Source organism: Mirounga leonina, unplaced genomic scaffold, assembly GCF_011800145.1.
Source record: "Mirounga leonina isolate KUSES-001 unplaced genomic scaffold, KU_Mleo_1.0 Mir_171, whole genome shotgun sequence".
NCBI lineage: Eukaryota > Metazoa > Chordata > Mammalia > Carnivora > Phocidae > Mirounga > Mirounga leonina.
Genome location: NW_023270436.1, coordinates 21,619,108 through 21,638,736, shown reverse-complemented (window position 1 = coordinate 21,638,736; position 19,629 = coordinate 21,619,108). Strand labels below are relative to the sequence as shown.

At 44.6% G+C, this 19,629-nt stretch overlaps 2 protein-coding genes across 3 annotated transcripts in view; one reads left to right on the top strand and one right to left on the bottom strand.

Moving 5' to 3' along the window:
• Window positions 1-2,543, bottom strand: part of CCDC117 (coiled-coil domain containing 117) — a 54,969-nt gene extending 52,426 nt beyond the window's left edge. For both annotated transcript variants that reach the window (XM_035017277.1, XM_035017276.1), the window contains exons 1-2: window positions 2,268-2,543; window positions 1,553-1,603 (exon numbers count right to left, since the gene is read on the bottom strand). In XM_035017277.1, coding sequence (XP_034873168.1) covers window positions 1,553-1,603; window positions 2,268-2,446 — 230 coding nt within the window. In that variant the 5' untranslated portion in view covers window positions 2,447-2,543. The remainder of the gene's footprint in view (window positions 1-1,552; window positions 1,604-2,267) is intronic.
• Window positions 2,544-2,658: 115 nt separating this feature from the next.
• CHEK2 (checkpoint kinase 2) overlaps window positions 2,659-19,629 on the top strand; it is an 84,908-nt gene continuing 67,937 nt past the window's right edge. The window contains exon 1 of the mRNA XM_035017271.1: window positions 2,659-2,748. The gene's annotated coding sequence lies outside the window, so the exon portion shown is untranslated. The remainder of the gene's footprint in view (window positions 2,749-19,629) is intronic.

Here is a 19,629-nt window from a genome sequence, read left to right as displayed (position 1 = left end):
ACTCCAGGACCATGACCTGAGCTGAAGGCAGTCACTTAACCAACTGAGCCACCCAGGCGCCCTAACTATAAGATCCTATGCTTATACAATTCAATGAATAATTAGAAAACAAGCATCCATTAAAATAACATTCAAGTCGTAGACCACTGCCAACATCCCAAAATGGTACTTTATTTCCTTCTTCCTACAGGTAAACACTATGTTATAGTACTGTATATATTCTTGGGATGTTTCTTTCGCTCATATTATTCTCGAGACATATCCATGATGATAGATGTCATATTCCTTTTTCCCTTTTTGCTGAATAGAACTCCACTGTATGAATTTGTAATTTACTTCATCCATTTTATTACGGAGGGACATATAGGTTGTTTCTAGTTTTGAGCTATTATGAACAAGGATGCTATGAACTTTCTTGTATGTGTCTCTTGTTACAAGCGTGTACACACTCAAGAGGGGATCTGTTGGGTAATAGGGTATGTATGTCTTTAACTTGCTAGATAACGCCAAACTACTTCCCAAAGTGCTTGTACCGATTTACATTCTCATCCATAGTACTGCAGTAACTGATGCTCCAGTACCTGGTGGTAAAGTAACATATCTCACTGAGGCTTTACTAGGCATTTCCCTGAAGACTGATAAGGTCGAACGAACACCTTTCATTTGTTGGTCATTTGGATATCCTCTCTGAGGGATTCTTTCGCTCATTTTTCTATTAGACTGCCTGTCTATGAGATGTAATATTTAAACCTATGAGTGAAGTGAAAAAGTTTGAAAATACAGTTCTGGTGAGAAGATGGAGAAATAGGCATTTCCACTGTTAAAAGGAATATAAATTGGCAACAACTCTTCAAAATTTAAAATGCATGCAATTCACCATCTAGGAATCCATTAACCTACTTGCAAATATATACAAGGAACTTTAAAAAGAACAGGCATGGTAGATTTAATCCACAGTAAAAGCAAAAGATTAGACCTAATTTAGAAATCTATCAACAGGAGACTGGTTAATGATCTATACCTAGCCTTACAATACTATTCTACTCAATGTTGCAGAAGAAATTAGGTAGAACCCTATGTGCCCATACTCAACAAGCTACTGGAGAATAAAATGAAAAGATCAATGTGTTGCACAATGTGAAGAGTTACCTTCTTACAAATATAGAAAACCAGAGGTATATGCAGTTATAAAGTTTTCAGATTATCTTCCAAAGGAGAAACAGGAAACAGGTAACAGGGAGAAAAGGGGAGTATGCACTCTAAGACTTTACAATGTATATCCTTTCCCACACTTGAAATCCTTTTACTTTGTACATGTAATAATATTCACACGGATGAAAATTCAAACGTTACTAAGGATTACAGAGACAAAAGTTTCCCTCTGACATGCCAGCTATCCAGTTACTTCCCCTAATAGGCAACCACCGTTACCAGTTCCTTGTGCCTCCTTGCAGAGATACTTAATATTTCACCTTTTCTCTTAAAATAAGTAGTTGAGGATAGGCAACAGGTTAAGTGATCATAAAGTGAATAAATGGCACCTGAAACTTACTCATCATCCTCCTCCTCTCGCTTGTGTTTCTTTTTACAGCGAACTGACACACTGTTGAAACCAGAAAAAAAAAAAACATCAGTCAATTGAGAAATTCACTGAGGCTGTGCTTTCGGCATCCACTCTCCCTTTCCCAATAATCTCGCCCATCCCACGAGTACCGGCTGTCCCTTTCCTTGCCGCCTGGGATTGGATATACAGATCACAAGGTCGCTCAGGTTGGGTGGTCCCGACAGAACTGTAAGTTGAAATCTCAACTTATTGTCAAGGGAGTGGGAAATAAATTTGGGGGGACGACATAGGGAAAACGTATCTGGGGCAGGCACTGTGCTAAGCACTTTACTTCCACGATCTCACCAGCAGGACCCATTTCTGTCCCACTTTGCGGATGAGACACCGAGTGTCCGCGAGGCACCAAAGTTCGCACCGGCGGCCGCGCCGAGGGGACGGCCAGGCTCCGATCGGCCCGGGTTCCAATCCCGGCCCGCCCTGGGTGAGCTCGGCAAAGTCTCCTCACTTCTCGGAGCAGCAGGCCGGCGGAGGTCAGACCCGGATTCCCGGGCTGTGCGGCCCCGGGCGACTTACAGTTAACGTCCCCGGCATCAGTTTCTCGCCTGCTATCTGGGAGCTCGGAAGCCCCCCACGGAGGGTCGTGAGGAGGATCAACGAGCCCGAGCTGCGCGCCCGCCCGCCCCGCGCCCGCCGGGCTCCTCACCGTCCGCGCGCCGCGCTCCCGCCGGGGCTGCTCGGGGCGGCGCGGAGTCCCGGCCGCGGAACCAGCTCGGCGCCGTCCGCTCCCGGGGGGAAGGCCCGGCCGAAGGCCGGCGGCGGCTGCAGGAAGTCCGGGCCGCCGCTCAGAGGGAGGCCGCTGAAGGGCCGGCCGAGCGCAGCCATGGCCGGGGAGACGAGGAGGCTGCGCCCGCGGCCCCGGCCACCCGCGTCCCCAGGCCTGGCAGCCGCGGCCACAGCGACTGCTGAGAGCTGCCCGCCTCTGATCCCGCGCTCGACCCCACGTCACGCCTTCTAGAACCCTCCACCCCGGGCCGCCCAGGGGCACGCCGGGATTTGTTGTGTGTAGAGAGTTGCTACCGCGAGGGATGCCGGGAGTTGCAGTTCCAGCGGACTACAACTGACATGGCTGCCTCAGCTTAGCCGGCTGGTGCTGGAGGATGCCTCTGGTGAGCTTTGAATGTGAAGTAAGTTCCAATCCTCACACCTCTGTACCTCAGTTTTCTCAACAGTAAAACCTGGTAATAATAATACCTATCTTCTTAGGATTGATGGGAGAAGTAAATGAATTAAAACCTGTGGATTCTGAGGCACCTGGCTGGCTCAGTAGATCATGCAACTTTTGATCTAGGCAGGGGGACTGGTGAGTTCAAGCTCCACGGTGGGCATAGATCTTACTTTAGAAAACAGACAAAAGTAGATCTCTTAGAACAGTGCTTCGCACATAACACATACTCATTAGACATCAGCTATTAATTCTTTCCATGTTTTAATATAAATGAAGTTGGTGTTGCCTTAGGGGGAACAAGTTGGAGGCTCTGTAAAAACCTGACTGCTGTGAGCGGTACTGGCAGGTCTTCCAGCCTCTGTCTAGCTCCAAAGACTGTCTTGCCAGAGGGGCTAACACAGTTGGTCCACCCCAAATGATGTGGGAAACAAAGGCAAAAGAAAAATTAAATTCCCTTACTGATTACAGTCCATTGACAAGTCCTTGAAACAGGTAGAGTGACATTCCTCTAGGAACTCAGAGCTGCCTCAATGTTAATACTTTGCTAGGGGGAAAAGGCAATCTTAGCTTGACATTAGCCTGACCTCCAGGATCCTGAAAGGCTACTTTAACATATCGAAATTCCTTTGGAAACTTCCTTTATCTTTACCCCCCCCCCCCCAAGATACATGTTAGCAATCATCCTCCAAGCATGAGCCACCGATATACATCTAAAGGATCTCATGACTAAGGTTTTATTAGAAAGTGATAAATGACCTTTTCCTAACAATAGCTAGCCCCCTCAAGGTCCTGGAAAACTTGCTTCCAAAATTCCTTAGAGACTTATGCTATCCCTAACCCCCTTCCAACTTGAAAGTATATAATCGGCCACTCCTCATGACCCCAGTACAGCTCTTTCTGCCCAATTGGCTCCGAACCCCAACACTTTCCTGTATCACCATTTTTCCCATCCCAGAGAATGACACTATCATCCAGTCTGGTTGCTTTTGCCAAAGTCAATGCCTTTTAGCCAAAACCCACCAAGAACACACCTATAATTGAACAAAGATTTACTGAGTGCTTACAGTGAGGTGTCTCAGTAAGGAGGTATTAGAAAAAGCTTCTTATAGAACTTGGGACTGTCTTAGGTGATTTAGGGGAAGGTTCAAGAAAGCAGGGCTTTGTCTGAAATTAATACTGTCAGGAAGGAGGGATAATTCTATGACTGGGTAACTTAGTTGATCTTTTCTAGAAGGTAGGAAGAATAAAGGGAAGCTAAACCTGTAATTGGTAAGGAAGCAAAGCCCTTCATATTAGCCAGGGGGATGTTTGGACAATTTTGTGGTTTGCACGATGTTCATTTTTATCTGTGTTCAGACATGATTATGGAGTGGTCTTGTTTTTATCTTGATCCATCGAAGTCCCTGTCTCAGTCCTTGTCTGATGTTGATATTCTGTGAAATTGTTTGACAGGAAGACACCAGAGCCTATCTGATAGCTAATACCAGGCTAGTTGTCAGAAGATGCTTTTCTCTTTCTAACCAAAAACCTAAGCATCATTATTGATGCCTCTTTTTCGTTCACCTCCATACTTAATCAGTCAGCAAATCCTATGGGCTTTACTTGTGAAATGCTTCTATATTCTCTTTAACTTTCTCCCTTTTTCATTGCCCTCATTATGGTCTAAGAAAAAAATGAACCTCTTTTGCCTAATGTGATATAATGGATCAGATTTAAGTTTTCTTAGTGGCATTTACAATCCAGTTTTGCCTTCATAAGGTAACACCCTACTTACTTCAACTGAATATAAGATAGTCTCCTGGGTCATTTCTACAAATGGCCACCTCAGGGCGCCTGGGTGGCTCAGACGGTTGAGCGTCTGCCTTCGGCTCAGGTCATGATCCCAGGGTCCCAGGATCGAGTCCCGCATCGGGCTCCCTGCTCCTTGGGAGCCTGCTTCTTCCTCTGCTTCTCTCTCTCTCTGTCTCTCATGAATAAATAAATAAACTCTTTAAACAAACAAACAAACAAAAACAAATGGCCACCTCATTCTTCCCCTGAAAAAAAAATATCCTTCCAGATTATGTTATATACACATATAAATTTAAATGTATATTTATGAAAAGGGAATGTCAGGAATAATTTTCCTCTTTCCTTCAAGTCCCTCCAGCTGGACTGAGAATCAAATTGACATGAGACAGATTTACAAGAGAAAATCAAATTTAATTTTGTGCATACAGGAAATCCACATAGACAAAAGAAATTCCAAACATAATCGACAAGAGGCTTACAAGAGCTAAGGAGAGGGGTAGGGGTCAAGAATACAAAGAGGAAGACCATTAGCAGGAAAGTGAGATGTTTTTGGAAACAAAGGTTGCCTTATTATGAATATTAAGTTTCATAGGTAAAGAGGAATCTCTGTTAATGGCTCTGTTCCTGGTAAAGCGGGCAGTTGAGGGGGTGGTAAAGAACTTTTCTTGAATCTGCTGGGTTTTAATTGCTTTCAACTCAAAATAATGTTCATGCAAAAGTGGCCTGTCTTGTGGCAGCCTGCCATCGGCCCTTACAGTTATCATACTCTACATCATTCTGAAACTCCTTTCCACCTAATTGTATTTCTTGAATGCCTATCCAAATTCATCCTGTCATTCACAGTTCTGTACTAGTTGTATATCCCTTATCAGGCAGTGTACTAGATTTCTTTATTTACTAATTAAAAGATTTTATTTTGGGAGGGGAGAGAGCAAGCTCGAACAAGGGGGAGGGGCAGATGGAGAGGGAGAAGCAGACTCCCCCTGAGCAGGGAACTCTGATGTGGGGCTCTATTCAGGACCCTGGGATCATGACCTGAGCCAAAGGTGCTAAACTGATGGAGCCACCCAGGTGCCCCAGAATTAATAATCTATTAAGTACTGCCTATTTGCAGGTGCTCTTTACCCAAATTAAGTCAAGTATTCCTCACAATAATGCCATGAACTGGATGCTTTTCTTACCCCCCATTTTACTCATAAGAAAATTGAGGCAAGTTTCATCCCCAATTCCCTTATTTATAAATGAAGGGGTTCAATTGCAGGTCTGAGACCCTAGATCTTGTTCTGAACTGGTAGGCTTTGCTCCATCCCGTTGTATTTCCTGGCAGAAAGTGCTCTGGAAGAATAAGGGAAAGCCTCAGTAGAGTGTGTCTGAGAGAGACTGACTCCTTTTGGCTTCAGACCCTGGAAGCAAAGCAAAAGACTGAGGATTATTGTGCATTGTCTCCTACAGAAACCTGAGAAGAGCAGGTACAGAATTTGATGGTGGCCACCCAGAGCATCTCTTCTTTTCAGTTAACAGTCTAGGCCTGCCTCTAGGTGACTTCCAGTTAACCTCTCAGGCAATTGCTGGGTCAGACATAGACTTATTTTAAAAAAGATTTTATTTATTTGACAGAGAGAGAGAGAGCACAAGTAGGGGGAGAGACAGGCAGAGGGAGAGGGAGAAGCAGGCTCCCCACTGAGCAGGGAGCCCGACGTGGGGCTCGATCCCAGAGCCCTGGGATCATGACCTGAGCCGAAGGTAGACGCTTAACAGAGCCACCCAGGTGCCCCCAGACATAAAGACCTTTAGACAATACTCTCCTGACTCAGTTCAACTGGTGGCTAATCTTATCTGTTATCTTTTTAAAAACAACAATATTTTTTGGTTATAAAACTAACACAGTCTAGTAGAAAATGATTGGAGGTGGTGATAAAAGTACACAGAAGCAAAAAAAAAAAAAAAAAAAAAAAGCCTTCATACCATCCCACAGGAAGCTCCATTATTTGAATATCCTTCTTGATGTAGTTTCGGAATGTTGGTGATGTTCGAAGCCAACGGCCAAGAAAGAATTCTTGAGATGTCTTCAGTGCAAAAAAGGTGATCTTATGAAAGCACGCGGAGGAAACCCACGGGAAGAAAGAGCTGCAGCACTGGGGTTGTGAGGAATGGCCGATTATATACTTGGGCATTGGGGCGGGTCTGGGGGGGAGGTAAGGATTTAAGGAGGTGTCCAGAAGGACTTTCATATGCTAAAGAAGACCCTTGGGATGCTGGAGGCCTGGCTGTTGTCAAGCTAAGGTTGTTTTTGTCTGGAGCAAAGCATTAACATTAAGATAGTTGGGAGTTTCCTGGAAGAAATCCCACCCAGGAGGGGTAGGGGGGTAGTTGCAAGGTGTCAGCTTGTGCTTTGTCCTCAGCTTGCCTTCTGCTCCCTCATCACTTGTAGTCTTTTTTCTTATTTGTGTGTGTATGTGTGGGCACACGCGAGCTGTCTTGTGCAATTATAGACCCCAACAGTTATTTCTCATTGCACTTTCTTGAGGCATTGACAATTTACAACATTCCAAGTGCTCGTCCAGAAAAGCCCATATAGCAACTGAATGCCTAGAAGGCCACACCCCATACATCCCCTTCTGTGCCCTCGATGGTGGGCAGAACGCCCCAAACCCCAGCCATGATCACTCGCTATCTGCCTGTTCTCTTACATCCCCGAAGCTCTCGCTATAAAACTCTAGGTATCCGTCTTGCAGGGGGAGAGGTCAGTGGTTAAGGCTTGAGACGGCCACTTCCCCCCAAATAAATTTCTCCCTCCTTTCCCAACTCTTGTCTTTGAGTGATCAGGCTTCACTTGTTATGAGTTTATCTGAGTTTGTTTAGCAACAGTGTTGGCAAGCCAACCAGGAGCTATGCTTTTGATTTGTCCAGCCCCCATGGGATTTCCGGGGATGAAGCAGTTGGCTGGGCAGCACGCCAAGGGTCACCTGTTCATTTTCTGAGTTAGTGGCTATGATAGGTCATTCGGTAACATGTGCACATACACATCTGTGTGCTAGTGTATAATGATGAGGGGGCAGAAGGCAAGCTGAGGACAAAGCACAAGCTGACACCCTGCAACACCCCCCCCCCCCCAACCACTGTGGGATCTGTATGACATTCCTCAGGCATTCCTGGCTGCCCAAAACTAAGGGAAAGGAAAAACAAATGGTTAACTTATAGAAATTATAGTCCTATAGACAGGAGTCTCCCTCAGTTTACAAAATGTCTTAGTGATTTACAAGAAAAAAAAGCATTCTTATCAATAACCTAACTTTCAGAAGGAAACTCCCAACTGTCTTAAAGTTAATGTTTACTAGAAGGAAAAAATAACCTTAACTTGAAAGGGGAAAACAACCTTAACTTGACTATGGCAAGGCCTCCAATATCTTGTAGGTCCTTTCTAGCATACAGAAATTCTTTTGAAAACCTCCCTTTTTCCTTACCCCCACCTCCCAAGTATATGATCAGGCACCCCTCACAACCCTGGTGCTTCAGCTCTTTCTGTCCATGGGTCCTGTCCCCGTGCTTTAATAAAACCATCATTTTGCACCAAAGATGTCTCAAGAATTCTTTTTTTTTTTTAAGAATTTTTTCTTGGCCGTCAGCTCCAGGCCTTACCCAACCAAACCTCACCTATATTCCAAAACATCATATAACACATACAAATCTCCTCATTTTCATATTTTACTCTCATAACTGTACCACATGTATATGTATTATTCTATATAAAGGTGATAAAACTAAAGCTTAGAGAGGATAAGTAATTTGTCTACCTAATTAATTGCCATCGGCTAATAGAATTTAGCAAGAGCGGCACCTGGGTGGCTCAGTCAGTTAAGTGTCGGCCCTCCACTAGGATTGTGATCTCAGGGTCCTGGGATACAGCCCCACGTCGGACTCCCTGCTCAGCGGGGAGTCTGCTTCTCTCTCTTCCTCTGTTCCTCCCTCTCTCTCTGCTCCTTCCCATGCTCAGGCTCTCTCTCTCTCTCTCTCTTAAACAAATAAATAAAATCTTTTTTAAAAATAATAAAGATTTGGGGCGCCTGGATGGCTCAGTCGGTTAAACATCTGCCTTCGGCTCAGGTCATGATCCCAGGGTCCTGGGATGGAGCCCTGCATCGGGCTCCCTGCTCTGCGGGAAGCCTGCTTCTCCCTCTCCCTCTGCCTGCCTGCCTGCCTGTCTGCCTCTCTCTGTGTGTCAAATAAATAAATTAAAATAAAAAGATTAAATAAATATTTTATTTTTTAACTAATCTCTCCACCCAACATGGGGCTTGAACTCACGACCCTGAGATCAAGAACCAGATGCTCCTCCAACTGAGCCAGCCAGGTGCCCCTCTTTTTGTTTTTTTCTTAAGATTTTTTTAAGTAATCTCTCCACCCAGGTGAGGCTCGAACTCACAACCCTGAGTTTAAAAAGTTGTACGCTTTACTGACTGAGCCAGCCAGGCGCCCCATATGAATGCTTTTGAAACAAACACGTTCAACATGTCAAGTGCAAAGAATGAATATTTGTGTTATTCCCTCTACCCCACCCCCCACCAAATTCATTTGTTGAAATCCTAATCCTTATTGTAATGGTTATTAGAAGGTGGGGCCTATGGGATAGGGATTAGGGTCTATGGGAGGGTGGAGCCTCTATGAATGGGATTAATGCCCTTATGAAAGACTCAAGACAACTCCCTTGCCCCTTACACCAGGTGAGGACACCAGGCGAAAAGATGGCCATCTTTGAACTAGGAAGTGGGTTGTGTGAAAATCCGTAATGGGAAATCATAAAAAATGGAGTTGGGAGGTTTTGGCAGGGAGAGCTCTCATGCCCTAGCATTCACAGTCAGTTGCAGACTCAACAGGAAAAGAGGGACTTGGGGTGCACTTGGCACTTTTTATTTTGAAGGTTGTCACAGAAACAGAATCTGCTGGCACCTTAATCTCAGATTTCTCAGCCTCCAGAACCATGAGAGACAAATTTCTGTTATTTATAGTATTTGTTATATAAAGCCTGACCAGACTAAGACACAAGGTTAAAGACGACAAAAGACCAAGAGAAGCAATTAACACTAGCAGAAAGCATTTACTGAGCATTTACTATACCAGACACTGTGCTAAGTGTGCTTACTTTTTGTCAGCATCACCACAACTCTGTATTATGGTGTCAATAGCACCACTTTGCAGAATAAGAGGCTAAGACTCAGAGAGGTGAGGGAAGTGTCTCAAGGTCTCACAGTTAGTATTGATGGTTTTAGATTTGGCTGATTCCAAAGCCAGGATCACTATCACTGCTTTCCATGAGCAAATGGAAACATTCTTTGCTGCTGAGCACCCACAGAATGCATATACGAGGGAAGATCTCTCTATTAGTCAAGGTTCTCCCAAAAAACAGAACCAATAAGATATATACATAAGAGGAAATCTATTATGGGAACTGAATCACACGGTTATGGAGACTGAGAAGTCCCAAAGCACTTCTGTTTGCCAGCTGGAGAACCCGAAAGTTGGTGATGTAATTCAGCTGGGTCCGAAGGCCTGTGAATTAGGGGGTTGATGGTGTAGCTCTCCACTGAGTTTGAAAGCCTGAGAACCAGGAGCATCTTTTTGTTCAAGGGCAGAAGAAGATGGATGTCGAAGCCGGAGCAGAGAGAAAGAGCCAATTCACCCTTCCTCTGCCTTTTTGTTCAGTTTCGGTCCTCAATGGATGGCATGATGCCCACTCACTTTGGAAGGCCATCTGCTTTACTCAGTTCACCTATCAAATGCTAATCTCTTCTGGAAACACCTTCACAGACATATTCAGAAACAACCTTTTACCAGCTATCTGGCCATCATTTAGGCTAGTCAAATTGACACAAAATCAACCATCACAATCCCTAAGGAATTAATGCTCCTACTTAAAAATGGCAGCACCCTCTCTTATCAAGGATGGAGTAAAAACTGCACAGTCAGATGGTACCACCAACATTACAAACGTGTGGCACCTTCTCAAAAGCAGCATTTGTTCCTAAATGTTGAGATCATAAAAGTATTTTTTTTTTAAGATTTTATTTATTTATTTGAAGAGAGAGACACAGCCAGAGAGGGAACACAAGCAGGGGAAGTGGGAGAGGTAGAAGCAGGGTTCCCGCTGAGCAGGGAGCCCAACAGAAGCTCAATCCCAGGACTCTGGGATCATGACCCGAGCCGAAGGCAGACGCTTAATGACTAAGCCACCCAAGTGCCCCTAAATCATAAAAGTATTGAGATATCATGGTGACAAGTATGAAAAAACTGCATATGAGGATAATAAAGGGCTATAATATGTAAATAGGAAATACTGTTAGGTCATGGGAGTTTTTCATGATTACTTTAAAGCAAATCCCAGAATCATATTTTATCTATGAATGATTTGGTGTTTATCTCTAACAAATACTTAAAAAAAACCCAAACCCCACAATGCTATTATCACATCTAACAAAATTAATAATTTTTTAAAAGACTTTATTTGTCAGAGAGAGAGAGAGAGCGCACAAACAGGGGGAGCAGGAGAGGGACAAGCAGACTCCCCACTGAGCAAGGAGCCAGATGTGGAACTCCATCCCAGGACCCTGGGATCATGACCTGAGCCAAAGGCAGACGCTTAACTGACTGAGCCACCCAGGTGTCCCCAAACTTAAGAATTTTTTTTGAAGATTTTATTTATTTATTTGTCAGAGAGAGAGAGGGAGAGAGCACAAGCAGGGGGAGCGGCAGGCAGAGCGAGAGGGAGAAGCAGACTCCCTGCTGAGCAGGGAGATGTGGTCTTCAAACCCAGGACTCTGGGATCACGACCTGAGCTGAAGGCAGATGCTTAACCAACTGAGCCACCCAGGCATCCCAATAATTTTTTTTTTTTAAAGATTTTATTTATTTGACAGAGAGAGACAGTGAGAGCAGGAACACAAGCAGGGGGAGTGGGAGAGGGAGAAGCAGGCTTCCCGCAGAGCAGGGAGCCCCATGTGGGGCTTGATCCCAGGACCCTGGGATCATGACCTGAGCCGAAGGCAGACGCTTAACAACTGAGCTACCCAGGCACCCCCATCCCAATAATTTTTTAAAATCACCTAATCAGGGGCGTCTGGGTGGCTCAGTTGTTAGGCGTCTGCCTTCGGCTCAGGTCATAATCCCAGGGTCCTGGGATCGAGTCCCGCATCGGGCTCCCTCCTCGGAAGGGAGTCTGCTTCTCCCTCTGACCCTCCCCCCTCTCATGTGCTCTCTCTCTCATTCTCTCTGTCAAATAAATAAATAAAATCTTTAAAACAAAAAAACAAAAAAACAAACAAACAGGGGCGCCTGGGTGGTTCAGTCAGTTGAGCATCCGCCTTCAGCTCAGGTCATGATCCCAGGGTCCTGGGATCGAGCCCCGCATTGGGCTCTCTGCTCAGCAAGGAGTCTGCTTCTCCCTCTCCTCTCCCTGCTGCTCTGCCTACTTTTGCCTCTCTCTGTCAAATAAATAAATAAATAAACTTTAGAAAACAAACAACAAACCCCCCCCCCCCTTGGGTTTATTAATAAAGTTTTACCCAGAGTTGTTTTGCCTGCATAACACTGTGATATGGTCTACAGTTTTCCTTATATTATGTCTGCACAGACAGTATGATAGAATGTGTGTGTTGGCATTAGTCCACCCCAGGGCGGGTATGCTGCTTCTTAACCATGATACACACTCCTGGGGTAGCAAGGAAATTTAATCAAAGGCAATTCCTTGGGGTGCGTGGCTGGCTCCGTCAGTAAAGCATGTGACTTGTGATCTTGATCTCAGGGTCATGAGTTCAAGCCACACATTGGGCATTGAGCCTACTTAAAAAAAAAAAAAAAGGCAACTCCTACAAGTGCTTCAGGTATCTTTCACTCTTCTGAATCCTAAATCCTAGAGGTTTCCACTCATTAATGTAATTGACATTAGAATGAGTTTTTCCATTGATAAGATGAGTGGTGTTTAAAATGTGTGGATTAGGGGCGCCTGGGTGGCTCAGTCAGTTAAGCATCTGCCTTCGGCTCAGGTCATGATCCCAGGGTCCTGGGATCGAGCCCCGCATCAGGCTCCCTTCTCCCTCTCCCACTCTTCCTGCTTGTGTTCCCTCTCTCCCTGTGTCCCCCTCTGTCAAATAAATAAATATAATCTTTAAAATAAAATAAAATGTATAGATTAAAAATAAATAAATAAAATAAAATGTGTGGATTAACTAGAATTAGTTTAGAGGTGTCTTCATCCTGGCATTAATAAAGTATAAAAGTCTGGTGAGCCCTTCACCCTTCCATACTCAAGATAGCATCCCAGGTTTTTTTTTTCTCAAAGATTTTATTTATTTGACAGAGAGAGAGAGAGCACAAGTAGGGGGAGCGGCAGGCAGAGGGAGAGGGAGAAGCAGGCTCCTCGCTGAGCGGGGACTCCGATGTGGGGCTTGATTCCAAGACCTTGGGATCATGACCTGAGTCGAAGGCAGACACTTAACCATTGAGCCTGGGTTTAATGTTTAATCAACAGATTAAACATATAGTTACCATATGACCCAGCAATTTTACTTCTAGGCATAGATCCAAGAAAAATGAAAATATATGTCCACACAAAAATGTGTACATACATAGATACATTTATTTATTTGAAGTTTTTTTTTAAGATTTTTATTTATTTGACAGAGCACAAGCAGTGGGAGCGGCAGAGGGAGAGGGAGAAGCAGGCTCCCTGCTGAGCAGGAAGCCTGATGTGGGGCTCGATCCCAGGACGCTGGGATCATGACCCGAGCCTAAGGCAGATGCTTAACCGACTGACCCACCCAGGTATCCGTAAAGATTTTATTTTTAAGTAATGTCTACACCTAATGTGGGGCTCAAACCTACAATCCTGAGATCAAAAGTCACATGCTCTACCAATTGAGCCAGCCATGTTCCAAAAATGTGTACATTTTTAAAAAAGATTTTATTTATTTATTTGACAGAGAGAGAGAGAGAGAGCACAAGTAGGGGGAGCAGCAGAGGGAGAGGGAGAAGCAGGCTCCCCGCTGAGCAGGGAGCCTAGTGCGGGACTCAATCCCAGGACCCTGCAATCATGACCCGAGCTGAAGGCAGTCACCCAACCAACTGAACCACCCAGGCGCCCCCAAAAATGTGTACATTGATGCTAAGGGAAAGAAGCCAGTCACAAAAGACCATTTATTGTATGGTTCTCTTTGTAAGAAATGTCCAGACTAGGCAAATCTACAGGTTAATATTGGCCTAGAGCAAGAGGTGGGGAGGAGAAGGGGAAGATAGAGAGGATTCCTAATGGTACAAGATTCCTTTTTGAGATGACAAAAATGTCCTGGTAGCAAGGTTATGGTAGAGTAGCTAACTTTGACCTACCCAGTATTCTTGGTGGTTTCTGACACCTACCAAAAGGAACCCAACAGCTATGTATGCGCAAGTTGGCTTAGGTCCGTGTTGTAGTACAAACCACCTAGCCTGCTAGTGGTGTGTGCCATTCTTTTTTCTAACGTATGCTGGGAGGTTCTAGTGGTGTGTGCCTTTTTTTCCCTAACATATGCTAGCAGGGGTTGGTAACTATTGTGAATAAGAGATATATAGGGGTTATAGTGAGCTTTCCTCTACTTTTCTGAGAATCTGAAACTAAGGAAGCCAGACAGAATATAAAATATCATAATGATGAAAGCACACATACATAAAAACAGCAGGGAGAGAAATGATGGCTCCTGAGCCAATGCTTACAATATCATTGGTAGTTAGGACCACATTTTCTTTCTTTCTTTTTTCTTATTGTGGTAAGATATACATTACATGGGGCAGCTGGCTGGCTCAGTCAGAAGAGCATGCAGCTCTTGATCTCAGGGTTGTAAGTTTAAGCCCCATGTTGAGTATAATGATTACTTAAAATAAAATATTTTTAAAAATATACATTATACAGAATTTACCATTTTAACCATTTTAAAAATATATATTTTATTTGATAGGGAGAGAGAGAGAGCACAAGCTAAGGGAGGGGGTGGCAGAGGGAGAGGGAGAAGCAGGCTCCCTGCTGAGCAAGGAGCCCGATGAAGGGCTCCATGCAGGGATCCATCCCACGACCCCGGGATCATGGCCCGAGCTGAAGGCAGACACTTAACCGACTGAGCCACTCAGGCGCCCCAGTGGATTTTCAACCACATAGGGGTTTGTGCCTTCAGCTCAGGTCATGATCCCAGGGTAATGGGATTGAGCCCCTCATCAGGCTCCCTGCTCGTGGGGAGCCAGCTTCTCCCTCTCCTCCCCGCTCGTGCTCTCTCACTCACTCTCTCTCTCTCAAATAAATAAATAAAATCTAAGAAAGAAAGAACGAAAGAAAGAAAGAAAAGAAAGAAAAAGAAAATCCACATACAACTCCTGACTTTCCAAAAACTTAACTACTAATAGCCAACTGTTGACCAGCAGCCTTACCAATAACATTAACAGTTGAGTAACACATATTTTGTATGCTATATGTATTTTTTTTTTTTAAAGATTTTATTTATTTATTTATTTGACAGAGAGAGACACAGCAAGAGAGGGAACACAAGCAGGGAGAAGCAGGCTTCCCGCCGAGCTGGGAGCCTGACGCGGGGCTCGATCCCCAGACCCTGGGATCATGACCTGAGCCGAAGGCAGACGCTTAACAACTGAGCCGCCCAGGCACCCCTATGCTATATGTATTATACACTGTATTCTTACAGTCAAGTAAGCTAGAGAGAAGAAAATGTTATTACGAAAATCATGTGGAAGAGAAAATCCATTTACAGTACTGAACTGTATCGAAAAATATCCATGCATAAATGGACCCTTACAGCTGAAACCTGTGTTGTTCAAGGGTCAATTGTATTGTTCCTCCTGACCTGGCTGCCTCTCTCTCAATCTCATCTCTGTCACTCTCCCACTTCCAGTGCAATAGGATTCTTCTTCACTTGCATGCCACGTCTCCTGCTTATCTAACTGAAAATGCCAAATGCCTTCAGGAAGCATCCATGATTCTGCCCCTAACCCCAGGTTGAGGCCAAGGGCCCTTGCTCGCAGCTCGCATCTCCTTCTGTGCTTCTATTAATATTTGCTGAGTGCAGTGGCAGGCTCTGTGCTAAGTACTGCATGTGTACTACTTTATATACTCTTCACTCCTGATGTCCTATTTATATGTCCTCATTGTTGAGGGTGGTGCTATGGCCATCCCTGTTTTACAGATAAGAAGACTGAAACTCAGACACTAAACTGCTCAAGGTCACTCAGTGAGTAAGAGGAAGCACTAGATGGGAAACCCAGTTCTGTCTGATTGTGTGAAATCCATAGTATCACAAATATAATTTGTAACCTGATTTCTTCTTTCCTTAGTCCAGTGGGTGAGCGCTCATTTTTTTTTTTTAACACTATACTGCTCTCATATCACCTCCTCTGTAAAGCCTATTATGTACTTCCCTTACCCCAGCTGAGTTAGGCGTTTCTTGCTTGGGGCTTCCATGGTCCTGGCAGCTCCAGGGAAATATCCTGTTAAAATCTCAATTCCAACTCCTCTCATGAAAAAATCATGAGACTGTCAACACAGTCTCCATGGCAACTATTACCAGAGTGTAGTAGTGTTTCCTCCCCAGCTTTGAGATGGGGTACCTACTCCATTTCCTTGAAGACCTCACCCCTCCCCAATACATCACCCCCCCCACCATCATCCATGTGTTTGTTTCCTGCCTGAAGCCCTTAACCCTTGGAACTCTGGTGATATGTTTCTGATGATTCTTTTGCCTCTTGACAGCAACCCTTGGAAACGAAAAAATGGTGTGTTGTATTTTTTCATCTGGCCACCTCTGATATATTTCACGTGTCACAAAAAGTGACAGAACCAAAGAAATTCTTAGTCACAGTAAAGCTTTGCATCCAAGTCTGCTGCAGGCATTTGTCACCTGCTATTGAACGCGCTAGGGGGCATGACTGCTATCTTGACTCAGCAAAGCAGCATCTTTCTCTTTACCTGATGGCAGCCAGAGACAGGAAAAAGCCTGTCAGCAATGGGCGTGCCTTCCTCTCTGGTTATAGATTGTTATATAATTCCCTCTGCTATGATGGGAACTCCCCTTGGCTTCTGTGCAGGAACAAGTTAACCTAGCAGTCCTGAGATTGCGTATCCTTAGAAAAGCCTGCGGACAAGCTTGGCCCTTGGCTGGGAATTCAGATTTGGGGAGAGTTTACTTATTCCCAGAATTGATAAGACTGGCCCACTGTGCAAACAAAAAATTGTTTGCAGAAACAATGTAGTTTATGCTGAGTACCTGTTTTCCTACTGGGAGTCTGGAATTGTGGCACACGCTAGGCAGAGAACTCATGTGACCAGTGCCCAAGAAATAGTCTGGGTACTGAGTCTCTAATGAGCCTCCCTTACAGATTGTCACAGCTTGTCCTGTAGGGGGAATGAAGCGTGCCCTGTGTGACTCCCTGGGAGAGGACCCCTAAGACCTTGTACCTGGTTGCCATTGGACTTCATCCCATGTGCCTTTTCCCTTTGTTGAGTTACCTTTATATCCTTTCACTGTAATACATCATACCATGAGTAGGATGATATACTAAGTCCTGTGAGATTTCCTAGGGAGTCATTGCATCTGGGGTGGGTCTTGGGGACACCTGACACAGCTTCTCTCTGCTTGTCTGGATTCTATTCCCCCTCTTCCCTGAAACCTTTTTTTTTTTTTTTTAAGATTTTATTTATTTATTTAACAGAGAGAGACACAGCGAGAGAGGGAACACAAGTAGGGGGAGTGGGAGAGGGAGAAGCAGGCTTCCCGCTGAGCAGGGAGCCCGATGCGGGGCTCGATCCCAGGATGCTGGGATCATGACCTGAGCCGAAGGCAGACGCTTAACCATCTGAGCCACCCAGGCGCCCCTTCCCTGAAACCTTCTTACCTGGTTATTACACCTGGGAGCGATCCCTCCCTATGCCCAGTGAAGCTGTATGTGCAAGCCTTGGAAAAAGGGACTTGGATCAAGTCCTGCCTCTGTTTGGCAAGATGCATGCCCTGGTAAATGGCCCCTGGTTACAAATTGTTTAATCTTCTTGGCTGGTACTTAATTTGGTAGGTTCAGCCTCCCTAAGAGCATAGGCTTAGGTAGACCTGTGTTTGAATCCTAGCTCTTGACTCTTATCTTCTGGGAACTTGTTTCTTCATCTGTAAAGTGAGTTAAATTGGGTTTAATCTGGTGGATTCATGCAAAGTACTTCACATAGTAACTATGGAGCAAATGGGAACTTTTTTTTCCTGATTTTTTTTTTTTTTAAGTAATCTCTACACCCAATGTGGGGCTTAAACTCATGACCCTGAGAGCAAGAGTGACAGGCTCCACCGACTGAGCCAGCCTGTCTCCCCAGCAAATGGGAACTTTTATTATTGTTTTGATTATTGGTATAAAATACCTCTCCCAAATAGACAGGATGCATCTAACTGTTCTGTGCATCTATCCCAGGGCTGAACGTTCGCTTACACAGAGTATGTGCTTGAAACTCTGCTGAATGGGTAATGTTGACTCTGCTGTGAAAGACATGACTTTGTTGCCAAAGTAAAAATAATAAAATTAGTCATTATAATTTAATTTATTTTTATTTTTATTTTTTTTAAAGATTTTATTTATTTATTTGACAGAGAGAGACATAGCGAGAGCAGGAACACAAGCAGGGAGAGTGGGAGAGGGAGAAGCAGGCTTCCCGCCGAGCAGGGAGCCCGATGTGGGACTCGATCCCAGGACCCTGGGATCATGACCTGAGCTGAAGGCAGACGCTTAACGACTGAGCCACCCAGGCGCCCAGTCATTATAATTTAAAAAATAACATTTGAGTGCTTACTATGTGCTATGTGTTGGGCTAAGCAATTTGCTTAATTTATTTCATTTGATCCTTACAACAACCCTGTGAAATACATTCTATTATCACCATGTTAAAGATGAGGAAATGAAGCTTAGCATAATTGTAGCCTCAAACACATAGGTGGCAGAGCTGGGATTCAAATCCAGGTGTATCACTCAGGTCAGGCCCCCATAATAAAATACTGCAGACTGGGTGACTTAACAACAGAAGTCAATTTTCTCATGGTCTGGAGGCCGGAAATCCAAGATCAAGGTGCCAGCATGGTCAGTTTCAGTTTCCGGTGAGAAGTCACTTCCTGGTTGCCTTCCCTCTGGCTTTCTCACAAGATCTTTTTCCCTTGTGGGATGCCTGGGTGGCTCAGTCGGTTGAGCGTCTGCCTTTAGCTCAGGTCATGATCCCAGAGTCATGGGATCGAGTCCTGAAGCAGGCTCCTTGCCTGATTCTCCCTCTGCCTACCACTCTCCAATTGTGCTCTCTGAAAAATAAATAAAACCTTAAAAAAAAAAAGATATTTTTCCCTCGTACATGAGTGTAGGGAGCAAGTGAGGGAGCTCCCTGGTGTCTTTTCTCATAAAGACACGAATCCTGTCTGATGGGAATCTTATATGACCTCATTTAACCTCAATTAATTTTTAGAGGCACCATCTCCAAATATAGCCCCACTGTGGGTTAAGGCTTCACCATACCATATGAATTTTCTGGGGGGTGGGGTGGGGGGAGACACATCCAATCCATAATACTGGGCCTTTCTGACAACAGAGTCTGAGAAGAAATAACCACAAATTAGTCAAAACCTCTTACTTGTTCTGATAAATTTTTTCTATATTGGGAATGATGTGGGGAGGGAGGTGAGGGCTCAGTTTGCTTCACTTGGTCAGAAACTTTAATTCAGGGATGCCTAGGTGGCTCAGTTGGTTAAGCATCTGCCTTCGGCTCAGGTCGGACTGAGCCCTGTATCAGTGCTCTCAGCTAAGCGGGAGCCTACTTCTCCCTCTCCCTGGCACTACCCCTGCTTGTGCTCTCTCTCTCTCTCTCTGACAAATAAATAAAATCTTAAAAAAAAAAAAAAGAAACTTTAATTCAGGGGTGCCTGGCTGGCTCATTCAGAAGAGCATGCAACTCTTGATCTTGGGGTCATGAGTTCCAGCCTCACATTGGGTGTAAAGATTACTTAAA